General features: G+C 45.0%; 1 protein-coding gene across 2 annotated transcripts in view; it reads right to left on the bottom strand.

Annotated features, from left to right (window-relative positions):
* Positions 1-20,661, bottom strand: part of atg5 (ATG5 autophagy related 5 homolog (S. cerevisiae)) — a 251,269-nt gene that overhangs the window by 213,102 nt on the left and 17,506 nt on the right. For both annotated transcript variants that reach the window (XM_038799246.1, XM_038799247.1), the window contains exon 3: positions 19,653-19,780. In XM_038799246.1, the coding sequence (XP_038655174.1) occupies positions 19,653-19,780 (128 nt within the window). The remainder of the gene's footprint in view (positions 1-19,652; positions 19,781-20,661) is intronic.

Genomic DNA, 20,661 nt, shown 5'->3' with positions numbered 1-20,661 from the left:
GGAGTATTATTAGCATTTTGGTTTTCTATTGGCTATGCTTGTGTTGTGCAGGTTGCAGTTTTATATGATACTCCTGCACCATCTAGTGGCAAACATGCACCTATACATACAATGCGAGAAAAGCACTTGCAAAGAGAAAACTGGGTTGGTATTTTGTTTAGGCCCAGTGACACTCAGCAAGAGATATTGCTTAACAATCAGAAGTAGAAGCAAAGACCAATTATATTTTGCCCCACCACAGGGGCCCCAAGGTCAGTTTAGTTTGATCTCATCCAACAGGATTTTACTGCACAGTCCCAATGCAGACAGTGAGCACATGGCAAGCGAATGCAATTTGCTTGCCAGATATATTTGTCAGTTTAGATGAATCTTGATAATTTTATGATCGTAGTTCTACAACTTGTTACTGAAATCAGCCTTAATCCTGAAGTATCAAATGAGCAATCCCTCTCCTTTTCCATGGGTAAGGAATGGCCTGACGGATACATAAAAGTGTCATAAGCCAGAGCATGAATATAAACGTGTAACAATCAAAAATCAGTAATTAAGTTAGGAAAATTACAAACAAATACTTTTGGTGTGCTTAGGCTTCAGAAAAGATAGCCTTGGAAAATCTGATTTCTGATAAATGATCAGACATTTTCGCAGGTATCACTGCATGATATGACATTAAACTACCTGCAGAAAACACACTTCAACAGCTTGTCCACTTCTTCAGATGTCAATTCTGCAGATGACACTAAGTTGGGTGGGAGGGTGAGCTGTGAAAAGGATGCAGAGATCCTTCAGTGTGATTTGGACGAGTGAATGGGTAAATGAATGCAAGATATAGTATAATTTGGAGAAATGCAAGGTTATCCACTTTGGTAGCAAAAACGGGAAGGCAGACTAATCTGAACTGCCATAAATTAGGAGGGGAATGTGCAACGAGACCTGGGAGTCCTTGTACAGCAGTCACTGAAGGTAAGTATGCAGGTACAGCAGGTGATAAGGAAGACAAATGGTATACTGGCCTTCATAGTCAGAGGATTTCAGTACAGGAGCAGAGATGTCTTACTACAATTATACAGGGCCTCGGTGAGACCACACCTGGAATCTTGTGTTCTTGCTCTACAGGAAGTGCAGCAAAGGTTTACCAAACTGATTCCTGTGGTGGCGGGACTGATGTACGAGAAGATATTGAATCGGTTAGGATTGTATTCGCTGGAGTTCAGAAGTCTGAGGTGGGATCTCATAGAAACCTATAGAATTCTCACAGGATTAGACAGGGTAGATGCAGGAAGGATGTTCCCGATGGTGGGTGTGTCCAGAAACAGGAGCCTCAGTCTGGGGATACGGGGAGGATCATTTAGGACAGAGATGAGAAATTTCTTCATCCAGAGTGTGCTCGGCCTGTGGAATTTGTTCCACAGGAAATAGTTGAGGCCAAAACATTGCATATTTTCAAGAAAGAGATGAAAAATAAAATGAAAATCGCTTATTGTCACTAGTAGGCTTCAAATGAAGTTACTGTGAAAAGCCCCTAGTCGCCACATTGCGGCGCCTGTCCGGGGAGGCTGGTACGGGAAGGCTGGTCCAGTACGGGTACTGGACTCTGGGGTGGTCCCGGTGGATTGGAAATTAACAAACGTGACACCACTGTTTAAAAAAGGAGGTAGGCAGAGAGCGGGTAATTATAGGCCAGTGAGCTTAACTTCGGTAGTAGGGAAGATGCTGGAATCTATCATCAAGGAAGAAATAGCGAGGCATCTGGATAGAAATTGTCCCATTGGGCAGATAGGTATAGCACTTAGGGCTGTTATGGGAGCGGAGTTTTCAGAACCCCAAAATGTATCATCGAGTTCAACCAACCTCGCCCTTTAATGTATTGTTGCTTTTGAAGCACACGGTGTGGTATTGCAATTATGGACACGTGGGTTTTTAAACACAAAACACTGTTTATTCCATGAATTCAACTTAACCTTTTTAAAAAGGGTGGCTAAGGTAAACATTAGTCCTTTAGAGGATGAGAAGGGAGTTTTAATAATGGGAGATGAGGAAATGGCTGAGGAACTGAACAGGTTTTTTGGGTCGGTCTTCACAGTGGAAGACACAAATAACATGCCAGTGACTGATAGAAATGAGGCTATGACATGTGAGGACCTTGAGAGGATTGTTATCACTAAGGAGGTAGTGATGGGCAAGCTAACGGGGCTAAAGGTAGACAAGTCTCCTGGCCCTGATGGACTGCACCCCAGAGTGCTGAAAGAGATGGCTAGGGAAATTGCAAATGCACTAGTAATAATTTACCAAAATTCACTAGACTCTGGGGTGGTCCCGGTGGATTGGAAATTAGCAAACGTGACACCACTGTGTAAAAAAGGAGGTAGGCAGAGAGCGGGTAATTATAGGCCAGTGAGTTTAACTTCGGTAGTAGGAAAGATGCTGGAATCTATCATCAAGGATGAAATAGCGAGGCATCTGGATAGAAATTGTCCCATTGGGCAGACGCAGCATGGGTCATAAAGGGCAGGTCGTGCCTAACTAGTTTTAGTGGAATTTTTTGAGGACATTACCAGTGCAGTAGATAACGGGGAGCCAATGGATGTGGTATATCTGGATTTCCAGAAAGCCTTTGACAAGGTGCCACACAAAAGGTTGCTGCATCAAATAAAGATGCATGGCATTAAGGGTAAAGTAGTAGCATGGATAGAGGATTGGTTAATTAATAGAAAGCAAAGAGTGGGGATTAATGGATGTTTCTCTGGTTGGCAATCAGTAGCTAGTGGTGTCCCTCAGGGATCAGTGTTGGGCCCACAATTGTTCACAATTTACATAGATGATTTGGAGTTGGGGACCAAGGGCAATGTGTCCAAGTTTGCAGCTGACACTAAGTTGAGTGGTAAAGCGAAAAGTGCAGACCGGAAGTCTGCAGAGGGATTTGGATAGGTTAAGTGAATGGGCTAGGGTCTGGCAGATGGAATACAATGTTGACAAATGTGAGGTTATCCATTTTGGTAGGAATAACAGCAAACGGGATTATTATTTAAATGATAAAATATTAAAGCATGTTGCTGTGCAGAGAAACCTGAGTGTGCTAGCGCATGAGTCACAGATGCAGGTGCAACAGGTGATTAAGAAGGCGAATGGAATTTTGTCCTTCATTGCTAGAGGGATGGGGTTTAAGACGAGGAAGGTTATGCTGCAATTGTATAAGGTATTAGTGAGGCCACACCTGGAGTACTGTGTTCAGTTTTGGTCTCCATACTTGAGAAAGGACGTACTGGCACTGGAGGGTGTGCAGAGGAGATTCACTAGGTTAATCCCAGAGCTGAAGGGGTTGGATTAAGAGGAGAGGTTGAGTAGACTGGGACTGTACTCGTTGGAATTTAGAAGGATGAGGGGGGATCTTATAGAAACATATAAAATTATGAAGGGAATAGATAGGATAGATGCGGACAGGTTGTTTCCACTGGCAGGTGAAAGCAGAACTAGGGGGCATAGCCTCAAAATAAGGGGAAGTAGATTTAGGACTGAGTTTAGGAGGAACTTCTTCACCCAAAGGGTTGTGAATCTATGGAATTCCTTGCCCAATGAAGCAGTTGAGGCTCCTTCATTAAATGTTTTTAAGGTAAAGATAGGTAGTTTTTTGAAGAATAAAGGGATTAAGGGTTATGGTGTTCGGGCCGGAAAGTGGAGCTGAGTCACAAAAGATCAGCCATGATCTCACTGAATGGCGGAGCAGGCTCGAGGTGTCAGATGGCCTACTCCTGCTCCTAGTTCTTATGTTCTTAAATAAACATTGGATCACTTAACACCCCCTTACTTCAAAGATAACCCTGAAAATAATACAACACTAAATAATCCCTCAAAATGTTCCTTCAAACCTCCAAAAGACTTAACACCTTTAAACAGAAACACATCAGGTTAAAAACATTACTATTATGAGTTTAAATCACCCAAACGATTCAGAGATAGTCTTTCATGGCAGAGATCACCGCAGATCCAGCTCACTGCAAACACAGACACACCCAAGCTCTTTTCCTCAAAACTGAAACCAAAACACTGCAAAATGGCTGAGCTAAATACCCAGCTCCACCCACACTCTGACATCACTTCAGTAATATGAGCTGCTCCATTTCTTAAAGGTACACTGCTTAAACATCCATTTCTTAAGGGTACTCTCACATGACACCTCCCCCCAAGAAAAAATAAATAAACCATCAACTCCAAGATGGTTCCATTTTTCACTTTTGCACCATCCACTAAGAAATGTACACAGTAAATATACTTTTTCGTTTCACAAAAAAAAACACACGCAAACAGGCATAATGATAAAGTCCATCTTTTCCTTTCTTCTTCCCCCAACCGAAATCCTTCTCGATTGACAGTCTCTTTGAACAAGAAAGTCAATGCACGATCCATCCATTCCTCTACGCCTCAGCAATTCTCTTTACAGTTAGATACTTCAGTTCAATCTGATCACAGAGTCCCGCAATTCTCCAATACAGGAGCATCGGTTATCACAGCTTTCAGGCAGTCACATGCCTGTTGAAAGTCCGTTGTCCATTGAAATTTTTAACTTTTCTTTAGCAAGTCCATCAGTGGAGTAATCATGCCACAAAACTTTTGCACAAAGGTTCGATCAAATCCATTCATACTAAGAAATTGCATTATTTCCCTTCGTCTTGAGGGTATCGGAAACTCCTCAAGGGAAGTAATTCGGGCTTCTCCAAATTCACTTTTGGCTATGTTCATCACCAAACCCACCTCCTGAAGTCGATAGAATAACTCCATACGATGTTGTAAATGTTCTTTCCACGTCTGGATGTTGAAAATGAAAGCAGATTGTCCCACTTTCTCAATGCAATCCTTCAAACGTGGGATAGGGTAAGAGTCCGTTCTTGTAACTGCATTCACCTTTTGATAGTCCACACCCAACCGTTGGGTACCGTCTGGTTTAGGTACCATCACTATGGGTGAGCTCCATTGGCTGCAACCCACTTCAATTATGCCATTTTTCAGCATACTCTCAATCTCTCTGTTAACCTGTGCCAATTTTAAAGGGTTAAGTCTATATGGATGTTGTTTGATAGGAACAGCATTTCTCACATCTACATCATGTATAGCCATTTTAGTACTTCCCAATTTATCTCTACAAACTTGCCCACGTGATATCAATTACTCTTTCAGGTCAGTTCGTTTTTCCTCTGGAAGATAACTTAACAATTCATCCCAATTTTTAAGAACATCCTCATTTCCCAATTTAATTTGAGGTATGTCAAATTCACAGTCATCTGGATTTGGTTCGTTTTGAGTTAGAATCATTAAAACTTCCTTTTTCTTTCCTCCCCTTTCAAAGTACCTTTTAAGCTTATTCACATGACACACTCGGTGAGTCTTCCTTCTGTCTGGTGTTTTTACCACATAATTCACCTCACTTAATTTCCTTTCAATCTGATACGGTCCACAAAACCTAGCTTTTAAAGGCTCACCTACCACTGGTAACATTAAAACTTTATCCCCACTGGCAAAACTACGAACTTTGGATTTCTTGTCCGCTACCCATTTGATCACATTTTGTGCAACTTTCAAATGTTGTCCAGCCAATTCACCTGCTCTATTTAATCGTTCCCTAAAATTTGACACGTAATCCAATTGTGTAATTTCCGATTTCTCACTCACCAATTTTTCCTTAATCAATTTAAGTGTCCTCTACCTCATGACCAAAAATTAGTTCAAAAGGACTGAATTTAGTTGACTCATTAGGTGCATCCCTAATTGCAAACAATACGAATGGAACTCCTTTATCCCAATCCTCTGGATAATCTTGACAATCCGCCCTCAACATTGTCTTTAATGTCTGATGCCACCTTTCTAACGCTCCCTGCGATTCTGGATGATACGCAGTTGATTTAAATTGTTTTATTCCTATGCTATCCTTAACTTCTTTGAATAACTTTGAAGTAAAATTTGATCCTTGATCCGATTGAATTTCTGTGGGTAGTTCATATCGAGTAAAGAATTTAAGTAACTCCTCCACAATCCTTTTAGCTGTAATATTACGTACTGGAATGGCCTCTGGAAACCTGGTAGACACATCCATTATGGTCAAAAGATATTGATTCCCACTTTTTGTTTTAGGAAGCGGTCCTACACAATCGATTAGGACCCTCGTAAAAGGTTCCTCAAATGCTGGAATGTGTTTTTTTTAAATAATTTTTATTGAAAAATGTTGTATTTATACAACAACAACGAACCGTAATAAAATACCAACAATAACAATAATGCCCGGATGGATATCAGCTCCCCACGAATCACTGCCTTCAGGGCTTCCCAGACCATCCCCACCTGGACCTCCCCCGTATCATTCACCTCGAGGTACCCCTCAATACTTGCCCGGACCCTCCTACACACCTCCTCCTCCGCCAGCAACCCCACATCCAACCGCCACAACGGGCACTGGTCCCGCACCTCCCCCATCTCCAACTCCATCCAATGCGGAGCGTGGTCGGAGATTGCAATGGCCGAATATTTGGCCTCCTCCACTCTCGGAATCAGTCCCCTATTCACCACGAAGAAGTCTATCCGAGAATAAACCCTATGTACGTGGGAGAAGAAAGAGTACTCCCGTGCCCTCGGCCTCACAAACCTCCATGGATCCACCCCTCCCATCTGGTCCATAAACCCTCTCAGTACCTTGGCCGTCGCCGGCCTCCTACCCGTCCTTGAACTGGACCGATATAGTGAAGGATCCAACAACGTATTGAAGTCCCCTCCCATAATCAGACCTCCCGCCTCTAGATCCGGGACCCGGCCCAGCATACACCTCATAAAGCCCGCATTGTCCCAATTTGGGGCATACACACTAGCAAGTACCACCTTCTCTCCATGTAGCCTGCCCTCAACCATAACATACCTACCCCCCTTATCCGCCACCACCTCAGATGCCTCAAACGACACATTTTTCCCCACCAGAATCGCCACTCCCCGGTTCTTCACATCCAACCCAGAGTGAAAAACCTGCCCCACCCACCCCTTCTCAGACGGACCTGGTCCGCCACCTTCAGGTGGGTCTCCTGAAGCATTGCCACATCTGCCTTTAGCCCCCTCAGATGAGCAAGTACCCTCGACCGCTTCACCGGCCCATTCAATCCTCTCGCATTCCAGGTGACCAACCGGATCAGAGGGCGTCCCGCCCCCCTCCCCCGTTGACTATCCATAGCCCGTGTACTGCCCGCCCCAGGCCAGCACCCCCTGCCCGACTCAGTCCCCACAGCGACAACACCTCACCTCTGTCCCCCCGGCCCACACCAGCTCATTCCTGACCCTGCCAGCAGCAACCCGGTACTCCCCTTTCCCCCCCTCCCTCCCTCCCCAGGCCCTCCTAGCCGCGAACCGTCCTCCATTGTACTTCCGTGTGTCAGCTAACTTCTGCTGACCCCGGAAACTCCCGCCAAAAACACGACCCCTCCCAAAGTGGGATCATCCCCCATCCTGTCCCTCCTCCAGGCACCGCTCCAGCGTGGGGAAGAACCAGTTACGCCCCCCCCTCCCGTCATCGTCTCCACCTCCCTGCCCCGCAACGTGGGAAACCAGAGGAAAGCCCGCGCTTTTGCACTGCCCCACCACACCCTTCTGACGCAGCTCCCAAATATCAGCCCCACTCCATACCCCCAACCCGATATAGAATACAACAAACCCCCCCAACCCTCCCCGCAAGATACAAAACTCAAACAATGCCCCCCAACAAAAAACAGAACAACACCCCAATAAATAACCATATCAAAATTACAAAAGTACAGAAAAAGAGAACACAGCAACAGCAGAAACCAGCAATAAAGCATTACAACCGACCCCGCAACCCCCAACCACTAGTTTGAGTCCAGTTTCTCCGTTCGCACGAAGGCCCACGTCTCCTCCGGGGAATCAAAATAATAATGCAGGTCCAAATAAGTTACCCACAGGCGCGCAGGCTGCAACATTCCAAACTTTATCTTCTTGTAGAGCACCTCTTTCGTCCGATTAAACCCGGACCGCCGCTTAGCCACCTCCGCACTCCAATCCTGGTAGATCCGTACTACCCCATTCTCCCAATTGCTGCTCTTCACCTTCTTGGCCCAGCGCAGCACACACTCCCGATCACTGAACCGGTGGAACCTCACTAGCACCGCACGCGGGGATTCGTTCTCCTTAGGCCTCCTGGCCAGTACTCTGTGGGCTCCCTCCAGCTCCAGAGGCAAATGGAAAGATCCTGCCCCCACTAGAGAGTTCAGCATCGTGGCCACGTAGGTTGTCAGATCCGACCCCTCCAGCCCCTCCACAAGGCCCAAGATCCTCAGATATTTCCGCCTCATGCGGTGATCAAGCTCCTCGAAGCTGTCTTGCCACTTCTTGTGGAGCGCCTCGTGCCCCTCCACCTTACTCACGAGAACCACGGCCTCCTCCTCTCGTTCAGTGGCCTGCGCCTGCAACGCCTGGATGGCAGCACCCTGGGTCGTCTGACTCTCCGAGAGCTTTTTATTCGTTTCCTGCACCTCAGCCTTGAAATCTGCAAAACAGCGCAGTAGAGCAGCTTGCTGCTCCTGGGCCCACTGCTTCCACTCCTCTGGTGCTCCGCCGGCTGCCATCTTGGAATCCTTCCCCCGTTTTTTCTGGGGAGCAGCTGCCGTTTTTCCCCCCTTTCCACTCTGAGTTCGAGTCATGAAATGCGGAGAAAGTCGATCAGTATACCTTCTCCCACCAGGAGACATCGAAAAAATTCCGTTTTGGGCTCTAAAAAGAGCCAAAAAGTCTGTTTGAATCGGGAGCCGCCACTGGAAGTTCGCTGGAATGGGTATTAAGGGCGCTGGTTTTATCACTGCTTGAGGTTTCCCTGTCACTTGACATGTGTGACATGATTGACAAAATTTAACCACATCTTGATGTAGTCCAGGCCAATAAAAATGTTTCTGGATTTTAGCTTAAGTTTTCCCGATTCCCAAATGAACTCCCACGGATACCTCATGTGCAACTCGCAACACACACCTCCTTTCTATACCCTACCGGAAATACTACTTGATGAACTTCTGCCCACTTTTCATCTGCCTGCATATGTACAGATCTCCATTTTCTCATCAAGACATCACTTTTACGGTAATAACACACTGGTATACTCTCAGATTCCTCTTCCGTATATGCTTTCTGATATATGCGTTTTATTTCTATATCTTTCTGTTGTAACTCCGCCAATTTTCCTGAACTAAAAATATCCGCCTCATCCTCCACCTGTTCTTTTTCAACCATCTGATCAAAAATCGTTTCTGATAATTGCACTTCAACTTCATCTTCACTCTTTGATTTCTCCTCTTGTCTTAACCTGTGACTTTGCGACCAGGTCACTACACAATCTGGGAAAATCCCAGGATATTCGTCCTTCAACTCTTCAGTTGTCTGATTTTCCACTGGCTTATCAACCACAGTAGGCATCACTCCCACCTGCGATCCAGCTATATCATTACCCAAGATAAACTGTATTCCTGGACAAGATAGTTTCTCTATTACTCCTACTACCACTTCATCACTCTTCTCTGGACTTTCCAACCTTACCTTATATAATTGAACACTGCTCCTTTCACCCTGAATTCCACATATCACCACCTTTTCTGGCAACATTCTTCCCAAACTGCATAATTCCTCATCTCTTACCATTAAAGATTGACTAGCCCCTGTATCTCTTAAAATTGTGACTTCTTTACCTGCTCCTCCTGATAAACATGAGTAAACTTTACCCACGCAAGTAAATTCTTTAAAGACATCTGGCACCTTCTTAACAATTACTTCTTGAACAAGCTGTACAATCGTTCGCACCTCCTTCGCTTCCCTTGGGCTATCCTTTACCATTCTAACAACTCCCACTGTCTTATCCTGTTTTACCACATCAGCCTTCCCAGTGCTTTTCTTCAACCACCAACACTGTGAATTTACATGGCCTAGTTTATTACAGTGAAAACATTTGAAACTTTTCATCTCTTTTCCACCCTCCTGGATTTATTTTTTAATCTGAGGTACACTCTCTTTATTGTCTCCCATCAGATCACCTTTACCTTTACCACTTGAGTATTTCTCATGTCCCCAGTTTATATCCCTCACCGGCTGAAACCGATGTCGGAAACCAATCTTTGATGAACTAATTCATAATTATCTGCCATTTCTGCTGCTAATCTCGCAGTTTTAACCCTCTGTTCTTCCCCATGAGTTCTCACTACATCAGGAATTGAATTTTTAAACTTCTCCAAAAGTATAATTTCTCTGAGAGCTTCATACGTTTGATCTATTTTCAAAGCCCTTATCCACCTATCAAAATTACTCTGTTTGATCCTTTCAAACTCCATGTATGTTTGACCAAATTCTTTCCTTAAATTTCTAAACCTTTGTCTGTAAGCTTCAGGCACTAGCTCATGTGCACTGAAGATGGATTTTTTCACCACCTCATATGCTCCAGCTACCTCCTCCAGTAGTGATGCAAACACTGCACAAGCTCTACCTACCAGCTTTGTTTGAATGAAATGAAATGAAATGAAAATCACTTATTGTCATGAGTAGGCTTCAATGAAGTTACTGTGAAAAGCCCCTAGTCGCCACATTCCGGCGCCTGTCCGGGGAGGCTGGTATGGGAATCGAACCGTGCTGCTGGCCTGCTTGGTCTGCTTTAAAAGCCAGTGATTTAGCCTTGTGAGCGAATCAATAGAATCAATAACACCCACATGTCCTGTGGCCATTTCATTTGTTTAGCTACCTTCTCAAATGAAATGAAAAAGGCTTCCACTTCCTTCTCGTAAAACTTTGGCAATGCTTGGAGATATTTAAATAGATTCCCACCAAGCCTTCGGCTATAACGCTCCTTCTCACCATCCTCATCACTATCACTGGAGGCAGCACGGTAGCATTGTGGATAGCACAATCGCTTCACAGCTCCAGGGTCCCAGGTTCGATTCCGGCTTGGGTCACTGTCTGTGCGGAGTCTGCACATCCTCCCCGTGTGTGCGTGGGTTTCCTCCGGGTACTCCGGTTTCCTCCCACAGTCCAAAGATGTGCAGGTTAGGTGGATTGGCCATGATAAATTGCCCTTAGTGTCCCTTAGTGTTGGGTGGGGTTACTGGGTTATGGGGATAGGGTGGAGGTGTTAACCTTGGGTAGGGTGCTCTTTCCAGGAGCCGGTGCAGACTCGATGGGCCGAATGGCCTCCTTCTGCACTGTAAATTCTATGATCTATCATCCAACTGTACGTTTCCCTTTATGTCTGCCAATTTTAACTGATTGTCATGTTTCATGGCCATTTTCTGAAGTTCAAACTCCCTCTCTATCTTTTTCCCTGATCTGCATCTCCCTTTCTTTTTCTTTTTGATCTGCTAGGGCTATTCTTTCTTTTTTACTTTCGCTCTCTCCTTTTCTTTTTCCTCCCTCTCTCTTCTTTCTTTTTCCTCTCTCTCTCTTCTTTCTTTTTCCTCTCTCTCTCTCTTCTTTCGTATTCAAGCCGCTTTAATTCTTTCTCATGTTCCATTTGTTTAATTTGGAACTGAATTTTTGCCATTTCCATTGAGTCAGACTCTATCTCAGGCAACTTCAAATGCTTAACCACCGCCATAATTACCTCATCTTTTCGCATTTTGTCAGGTAATGTTTACTGCAATGTTTTTGCCAAATCCAACAGTCTGCGTTTCGTCTCTGTCCGTAAGGTACTGCGTGTGACATTCTCCACCCCCCAAAAGTTATGAGCCTCTGAAAGAACCATTGTTCACAACACTCTCCCCACTTAAACTAAAGTACCACACCAGAAAAGCAACAATCCTTCACTGTCTTTAAGTTCACAAAAGCCAATGCAATAGAGAGACTTTTATCCCGGACGAGCCCCCAATTGTTATGGGAGCAGCGTTTTCAGAACCCCAAAATGTATCATGGCGTTCAACCAACCTCTCCCTTTAATGTATTGTTGCTTTTGACGCACATGGTGTGGTATTGCAATTATGGACACGTGGGTTTTTAAACACAAAACAATGTTTATTCCATGAATTCAACTTAACCTTTTTAAATAAACATTGGATCATTTACCAGCCCTTACTCCAAAGATAACCCCGAAAATAATACAACACTAAATAATCCCTCAAAATGTTCCTTCAAACCTCCAAAAGACTTAACACCTTTAAACAGAAACACATCAGGTTAAAGACATTACTATTAGGAGTTTAAATCACCTAAACGATTCAGAGATAGTCTTTCATGGCAGAGATCACTGCAGATCCAGCTCACTGCAAACACAGACACACCCAAGCTCTTTTCCTCAAATTGAAACCAAAACACTGCAAAATGGCTGAGCTAAAAACCCAGCTCCACCCACACTCTGACATCACTTCAGTAATATGAGCTGCCTCATTTCTTAAAGGTACATTGTTTAAACATCTATTTCTTAAGGGTACTCTCACATGACAGGGCAAAGAGATCAAAGGATATGAGGTGAAAGCGGGATCAGGCTATTGAGTTGCATGATCAGTCATGATCACAATGAATGCCAGGGCAGGCTCAAAGGGCCGAATGGCCTCCTCTTATTTTCTATGTTTCCACCGATTTTATTTTACTTTAACAGGCGTGTTTTGCCAATACAAAATTTTAATCGATGTTACATTTTCTCATATTATGAAATAGTTCTTTCCACTCATTTTAGAATTTGTAGAACAATGTCCTGTTTAATTATAGCTACACAATATAATGGATTACCAGAAGTGTTATTAATACTATCAATCAGTAGGTTAGTATTTTAAAGGAACTACAAAACTTTATTGCACAAAAGGGAGTCATTCTGCCCATTATGCCAACTCTTTGAATGAGTTATTCAAAACATTCCACTCTCCTGCTCTTTCCCATTTTCCTCAGAAAATATCCAAATACCTTTTCAAATTTGTTATCCAATCTGCTGCCACCACCTTTTCAGTCAATCTCTCTCTTCATATCATATCCTTATTGCAAGAGGATTGCAAATCTCCACATATCTCTGTGGCATATCTTATTAAAGTGGGTAAGCAAGAGAGGCAGGCCCCAAGAACCATTTCAGTTGGCACAAGACTGAAGCCGCTTCATAAGCATTATGAGGAACCACTCAATTCAACTAACTTAGCCCCTTTCAGTCAATACATTATTAAAAAAAGATAAAACGTTATCTCCAGTAACTTCCATTTCTTTTCAAAGATGCACTACTATACACTGACTTGTAGAAAACAATGGGCAAGATGTATTTTTTCCTAACACCTTTTCTGATTGTATAGCAGTAAGCCAGTGGATGCACATTAGATTCATACAACTCAGAATTTCCATGACATGCATGGCACTGGCTGAGGACTGTTCCCAAATGATCAGCATCTCCAACATCTATCGCCACCTGTTAAGTATGCAGCCCATCTTTATTTTCCCTATTGTGTCCTGCAACCCATGACCAAAATACGTAAATCTGTCTCAATTAATCGCAGCTTATTCCTCTTACTAAACTTCTCGCAGCTTGTTGCTGTGGTATCAAGCTGATATACTTTGTTGTCATGACATAAAACAAAGGGCTTTGGGCACAGAGAAGGAAAAACTACAAGCAAATGTTACCCCATTATGGTGCTCTTGTTGACAGAGAAACCTGTTAAAAACAGCGATTTCTCTCGACGGAGTTAATTCAATGAATTGTGTTTTCATTAACTAACTATATAGATATTTGGGTAAGAAACCTCCTCAGACTTATGTCAAGTCCTGGTTCATGAGAAATACTTTGTAATCATACACAAGCAGATTGTGCACCCAGGTTCCTTGCCCGGATGAGTGAAGTTCCATCAACACTCAAGACACCACCCAGGACAAAAACAGCCCCCTTGATTGGCAACCTATTCACCACCATAACCATTCATTGCCTCAACAATTTACTGTTAGGACATTGGAGACAAATTCTGCATTTATGAAAGGAAGCATTGGTCTTCCAAAAAAAAAGACCAGAGTTGCAGTTTTTTTTTAAATGGAGACAGACACCAAAGGTGGCTGAGTGTCCAGCTAGCCACTGACAGGAATAGTTGCAGGGAACAATGGAACCCCTCCCAGTGTTTCCAGACTTGGAAAACCATCCAAAGACCATCTCCAGCAAGATCAAAGGGACATGATAACCCTGCCAGCTCCAAGAGTCTGGGTATAATGGCCTTGACAAGTCCTCTTGGAATACAGAGATCTGGGGTTAAAAGCATGTTTGCTACCAGCCTGTGCTGTTCAGTCTGTCTGTCTGTAGGTCTGTCTGTGTGTGTGTGCGTGCGCTGTAAAATTTGCTACACTAAAGAGAATACAATAACCAAGGCTGAACCCTTGTAAAAATAGCCAGCTTTTGTGGGTGCATCTAATAATCTAATATTCTCTCCTCTGTGAAAGTTAATCACGTTCATATGTTTTGGTCCTGTCCAAAGCTTGGGGAGTACTGGAAGGAGGTGTTTCGGGTAATTTCAAGGTGGTGCATGTGAAGCTGGACCCGGGTCCCTGGGAGGCCATATTCAGGGTGTCGGATCAGCCAGGGTTGGAAACGGGTGCGGAGGCAGATATCATAGCCTTCGCCTCGTTGATCGGCCGAAGGCGAATCCTGCTGGGATGGAGAGCGCCTCTCCACCCTGTGCACTGGCATGGCGAGGGGACCTGTTGGAATACTTGACCCTTGATAAGGTTAAGTTCGAACTGAGGGGAAGCTCGGAGGCGTTCTACAAGTCATGGGCACTATTTATGGGCTGCTCCCATCACAGTGGATACTCTGACCGAGGTGGTGTCGAGGGAGTTTGAAAGGCTGTTCACCAAATATTTAGAGGTGCTTCGGAGGGAGATGACGGCTTCACTGAAAGAATGGGCAGAGGAGGTGCTTTCCCCAATAAAGGTTTCATTAACAAAGACGTCGGGCGAGGTGCGGGAGCAAGGAGAGAAGGTGAAGGGGGTGGAGGAGGCATTGTTGCAGCATAGCGACCAATTCACCTCGATGGGTGAGGAGCTGCAGAGGTCAACAAAGGGCGAAGAGCCACGGTGAAGGATTTGGAAAACAGGTCGAGGAGACAGAATTTGATGATCGTGGGTCTGCTCGAGGGGGTGGAGTGCCTGAAGCTGACCGAGTATTTTGCGAACGTGTTCACTAAGTTGATGGGGGAGGGGCAAGAACCTTCCCTCTATGAGCTGGAAAGGGTGCATCGGTCACTCCGGCCAAAGCCTAGAACAAATGAGCCATCAAGGGTGGTCATACTCTGCTTCCACAGCTACCAAGTAAAGGAGATGGTTTTGAGCTGGGCGAAGCAGAACATGAAGTGGGAAGGCGTTGGTATACATATATACCTGACGGCAGAGTTGGTGAGATGGTGGGCGGTCATTGGACGGGTGAAGGTGGCATTGTACAGCAGTGGGGCGAGGTTCGGAGTGGTCTACCTCCCAAAGCTGAGAGTGACTCACAATTCAAAGTACTTTTATTTTGAGATGGCGGAGGCATTTCTTAAGGCTGAAGAACTGGGACTGAGATGAGAGTTAGGATCTGCACTTTAATGCTGTGGACTGGGAATGTTGTTTCTTTGAGCTTGTTTACTTGATTGTTTTCTTTTCAATGTTTTTTTATGTGTATTCTTGTTTCTTCTTATGGACGTGTTTTTGCTTTGATTAGGGAATGTGGTCTCCCCACTCTGGCAGTATTGCGGGGTGGGGTGGGGTTGGGTGTAGGAGTGGTGGGGTTACTGACAGTGTGGTGGGGAGGAGGGGGGGGAGGGATCTCGTAGGGGTCACCGTGCTAGATTTCGATGGACCTGCGAGGTGTGAATGGTGGGGGGAGGGGATAGGCGATGTGTTTGCAAGAGTAAGTGGACAGGGTGGTGGTGGAGGTCGACGATAACAAAAGGAGGGGGCGGGTCCAGCAAGATGGGGGCCTGGGGTAATGGTGATGGCGGATGGGGTGAGATATTTGTGCATTTGAAGAGTTTAAAAGCCAATGTGGTGCTGCTGTAAGAGACCCATCTGAGGGTGAAGGATCAGATAAGGCTTGGGAAGAGTTGGGTGAGCTAGGTGTTTCATTCGGGGTTTTATAGTAGAGCTCGGGGGGGGGGGGGGGGGGGGGGGGGGGGGGGGGGATTTTTGCTCCAATTGGGATGACACGGACAATGTAAAGAGAACGCTGGCTGCAATCCCGGATTTGGATACCCCCACCCCAGGAGTTGATTTGGGGGGCGAATTTCTGTGATAAAATAGAGAAGATATATGGGATTTAACTGTACAGCAGAGGTTGCATCACTGGTGGTTTGGGAGGCTCTGAAGGCACTGGTGAGGGGGGAGGTGATTTTGTTTAAGGCTACGTTGGATAGAGAGGAGGGAGGAACACCTTCGGTTGATAGTAGAGATTTTGGAGGTGGATGGGAGGTAAGTGGGGGACCCGAATCTGGGACTCCTGCCAAAGAGAAAGGAGCTGCAGGCGTGGTCCGATCTGCTGTCCACCGGGAAAGCAGTGCGTCAGTTGAGAAGGGCAACGGAGGCTTTCTACAGAGTACAGGGAGAAGGTAGGTCTTATGTTGGCAGGCCAGCTTCGTAGGCAGATCACAGCGAGGGACATAGTTGGGGATAGGATGCGGGGGTGGGGGTGGGGAGGGGAGGGGGTGTTGGTGGTGGCTCCAGAGCTGATTAACAAGGTGTTTGAGTAGTTTTAGAAGGACTTGTATAAGTCGAAGACACCAGAGGAAGAACGGGAGATGAGGGAGATTTTGGGGGTGGGGGAGTGAAGGTGGCAATCTGGGAGAAGCAGGCGGGGAAGGAGACAAGGCCAGGTGGGTTCCGGGGGAGTTTCGCAAGAAATGCAAGGACAAACTAGCACCATTGTTGGTGGAAATGTGATGGTCTGGGGATGTATTAACGTTTGGAGATGTGCTTTCTGAGGGTGATTGGGGAGGATCAGACGGGATCCGTTAAGGCAGACAGCTGTTATCAAATGCGAGGCGGCTGCTGAATCTGGTGCTTTCTCCGGCAGAGGGAAGGGAGTTGGAGGTGGTGCTGGCATTAGATGCGGAGTAGGCATTTGATTGGATAGAGTGGAGTTATTTGACTGTTGGAGAAATTTGGGATTGGGCAGAATTCTGTGGCATGGGTGCTGTATGAGGAGCCAATGGCAAGTGTGCGCACGCATGAAATTAATTCAGGGTATTTTTCATTGCACAGGAGAACTAGGCATGGGTGCCCCATGTGTCCCCCCCCCGTCCCGTCCCCCCCCCCCCCCCCCGCCCCCCCCCCCCCCCCCCCCCCTTCTGTTTACACTGGCTATAGACCCTTGGCCATTGTGCTGAGGAGCTCAGCGTTGTGGAATTAGATACTGGGGTTTCGGGGACGTGGAAGATAGTGTGTCCTGGTATGCCGATGATTTGCTGTTGTACATTTGGAGCCGGGCTCCTCTGTGGGAGACGTAATGGATTTGCTCCAAAGATTTTGGACGTTCTCAGGGTATAAGCTGAATTTGGGAAAAGGTGAGGATTTTGTAGTTTCTTCCCCAGGGTAGGGGGCTGTGGTGTTGGGGGCTGCCATTCCATCTGGCAGCATCTCACTTTAGGTATCTGGAGTGCAGCTGGCCCTGGACTGGGCAGGACTTCAGAAGTTGAATTTCTCTAGCTCAGTGGCGAGGGTGAAGACGGATTTGCCGCGATGGGGAAATCTTCGTCTGTCGCTTGACGGCCGAGTGCAGGCGGTGAAGGTGAAAATATTACCGCGCTTCTTGTTTCTGTTTCAGTGCCTGCCGGTCTTTTTGCCGAAGGCATTTTTTGAGGGGGTGGTCAGGCTGATCTCTTCATTTGTATGGACGGGGAAGATGGCCAGGATAAGGAAGGTGGTTCTGCAGCGGAGACAAGTCGTGGGATTTGGGCCACCCAAATCTGATGAACTATTATTGGGTAACAAATGTAGAGAAGATTCAGGGATGGAATAAGGGGCCAGGACTTTAATAATAATCTTTATTGCCACAAGTAGAGCAACCGAGGATCCAGTCGGGAGAAATCATTCAACTAGTGAAATCTATTTTTATGTATAAATGTAGAAACAGGACATGTTGTCCAACTGAGTCATACTGGAATCAGCTTTCTCCAACTCTTCATCTAACCCCATAGGGCATCACGGTAGCACAGTGGTTAGCACTGCTGTTTTACAGCACCAGGGACCCGGATTCGGTAGCTGGCTGTGCGGACTCTGCACATTCCCCCCATGTTTGCGTGGGATTCCTCCGGGCGCTCCAGTTTCCTCCCACAAGTCCCAAAAGACGTGCTTGTTAGGTGAATTGGACATTCTGAATTCTTCCGAACAGGTGCCGGAATGTAGCAACTAGGGAATTTTCAGAGTAACTTAAGTGCAGTGTTAATGTAAACCTACCTGTGAGACTAATAAAGATTATCAACATTCCCTGTTCTGACTTTTGCCCTCATGTGCTTAGTCCCATGCCCTTTAAATGCTATTTGCCTCAACTCCTCCTTGTAGTAGGACACTGCACATCTCAACTATAAAATTAAGGTAATTAATTATGTTTTTTGACAATGAGATGAACAGGAAAAAAATGCTATGGAATATAGATTCCTTATCAAAGGGGCAAAAGATAGAAAGAGTGACTGAGGAGACCGCTGTCAATATCCTTATCTGTGAGCAGCACGCTAATATTTTTTTAAGGTAAAGATAGATAGTTTTTTGAAGAATAAAGGGATTAAGGGTTATGGTGTTCGGGCCGGAAAGTGGAGCTGAGTCCACAAAAGATCAGCCATGATCTAATTGAATGGCGGAGCAGGCTCGAGGGGCCAGATGGCCTACTCCTGCTCCTAGTTCTTATGTGAGAAATTATATGAGGAGCAACTAGAAGTGCATACGACTTGCAGTGCTAGCCACAATGGAAGCAGACACATAGGCACTAAGCTGCTTCAAATATTTACTGCAGACTCAGCTACATGATCGAAGAACATAACTGAGTAACTGGTAAGAGGCATAATCTGCACAAACTTTCCAATCCCCAATGCTAACAAATGTGGATCATGTTAGGTTAAGTAATTGAGATAAAATACTATAATAGCAATTGTTTAAAATATTGGGAGCAATTTCAGTACCTAAATAAAAGTGCAAATGTACTCATGTTCAAAACAGACTTATTTTTAGTATAAAATCAACTACCATAGAATAGAACCACTAAGTGCAAAAGGAGGCCATTCGGCCCATCAAGACTGCACTGACCCTCGAAAAGGTCCACGCTCCCACCCTATCCCGGTAACCCAGTAACCCCGCCTAACCTTTTGATGGTAATTTAGCACAGCTAATTCACCGAGCCTGCACATCTTTTGACTGTGGGAGGAAACCGGAGCAGCTGAGGAAACCCACGCAGACACGGGGAGAATGCACAAACTCCACAGACAGTGACCCAAGGCTGAAATTGAACCCGGGTCCTTGGTGCTGTAAGGCTGCAGTGCTAACCACTGTGCCACCCTGTGCCGCCATGCCAGTTGCTGATTTTTTAAATAGTAGATTCATGTACGTTTTTAATGGAGAACAAAACTCCAATATCGAAGAAGAGAGATCAATGGCAGAGACCAAACAGACAACCACCATCGCAAAGTTTAGAATGGAGAAGCTATACATGATATTAAACGGAAACTCACCACTTCAGAGGTAGTCCTTCATATTCAAACCACATCTCTCCCACATCCTCCTGTCTCATAACTTTCTGGAAGTGCTTTTTAGCTTTGTCAGTGACCAGCATCAAATAACTCACTCTTGGTAAAAGCAGCTGAAAAGAAATATAGGAAGTTCTATGATTCTATAATGGTGAAATGTTATATTACAGCACAGGATATGGTACTGGCTTTTTTACAACAGTGGAGGTGGAAACTATTGTTTCATGAGAAACCCGCTCTGAACAAGAGGATCCATCACATTTCAAATGAGAAAAGTCTTTTTTTTTTAAATCATTTGAGATGTGAGTGGCAATCCAGATTTTATTTACTGTAGCCAGATGATAGCGATGACCTTTCACACTTTTGGAGACAAATATATTTTAATTCCAGAACAAATTTATAAATCACTGAACAGGTTGATTAACTTTACACAATCAATTAAGGAGAACGGCAAAATTATTTCTTATTTAGTGGCCGGGAAAGTTGGCGAATCCATAAACTTAATTTAACCAGCTTAGCTTAGAAAGCATTATTTTGGGCGGCATGGTAGCTCAGTAGTCAGCACTTTTGCCTCAAGGCACCGAGGACCCGGGTTCGATCCCGGCCCACTGGATTGGATTTGTTTATTGTCACGTGTGTACAGAGGTACAGTGAAAAGTATTTTTCTGCGAGAAGCTCAACAGATCATTAAGTACATGGGAAGAAAAGGGAATAAAAGAAAATACGCTGTCTGTGTGGAGTTTGCACATTCTCCCCATGTCTGCGTGGGCTCACCCCCTCAACCCAAAATGTGCAGGGTAGGTGGATTGGCTACGCTAAATTGCCCCTTAATTGGAAAAAAAGAATTGGGTACTCTAAATTTATTTTTAAAAAGAAAGTATTATGTCTAAAAACTTCAGGAACAGACGTCAGCCATTTATTCTCATGCACATGTTTTGGGATCTGGGATATGAAAAATAACTTAATGTATCTTTTTTTTCTACTTGGGAGTTGA

This window comes from Scyliorhinus canicula, chromosome 6, assembly GCF_902713615.1.
Source record: "Scyliorhinus canicula chromosome 6, sScyCan1.1, whole genome shotgun sequence".
Taxonomy (NCBI): domain Eukaryota; kingdom Metazoa; phylum Chordata; class Chondrichthyes; order Carcharhiniformes; family Scyliorhinidae; genus Scyliorhinus; species Scyliorhinus canicula.
Note: the sequence above shows the minus strand (reverse complement) of the source record. Positions and strands in the feature narration are given on the sequence as shown.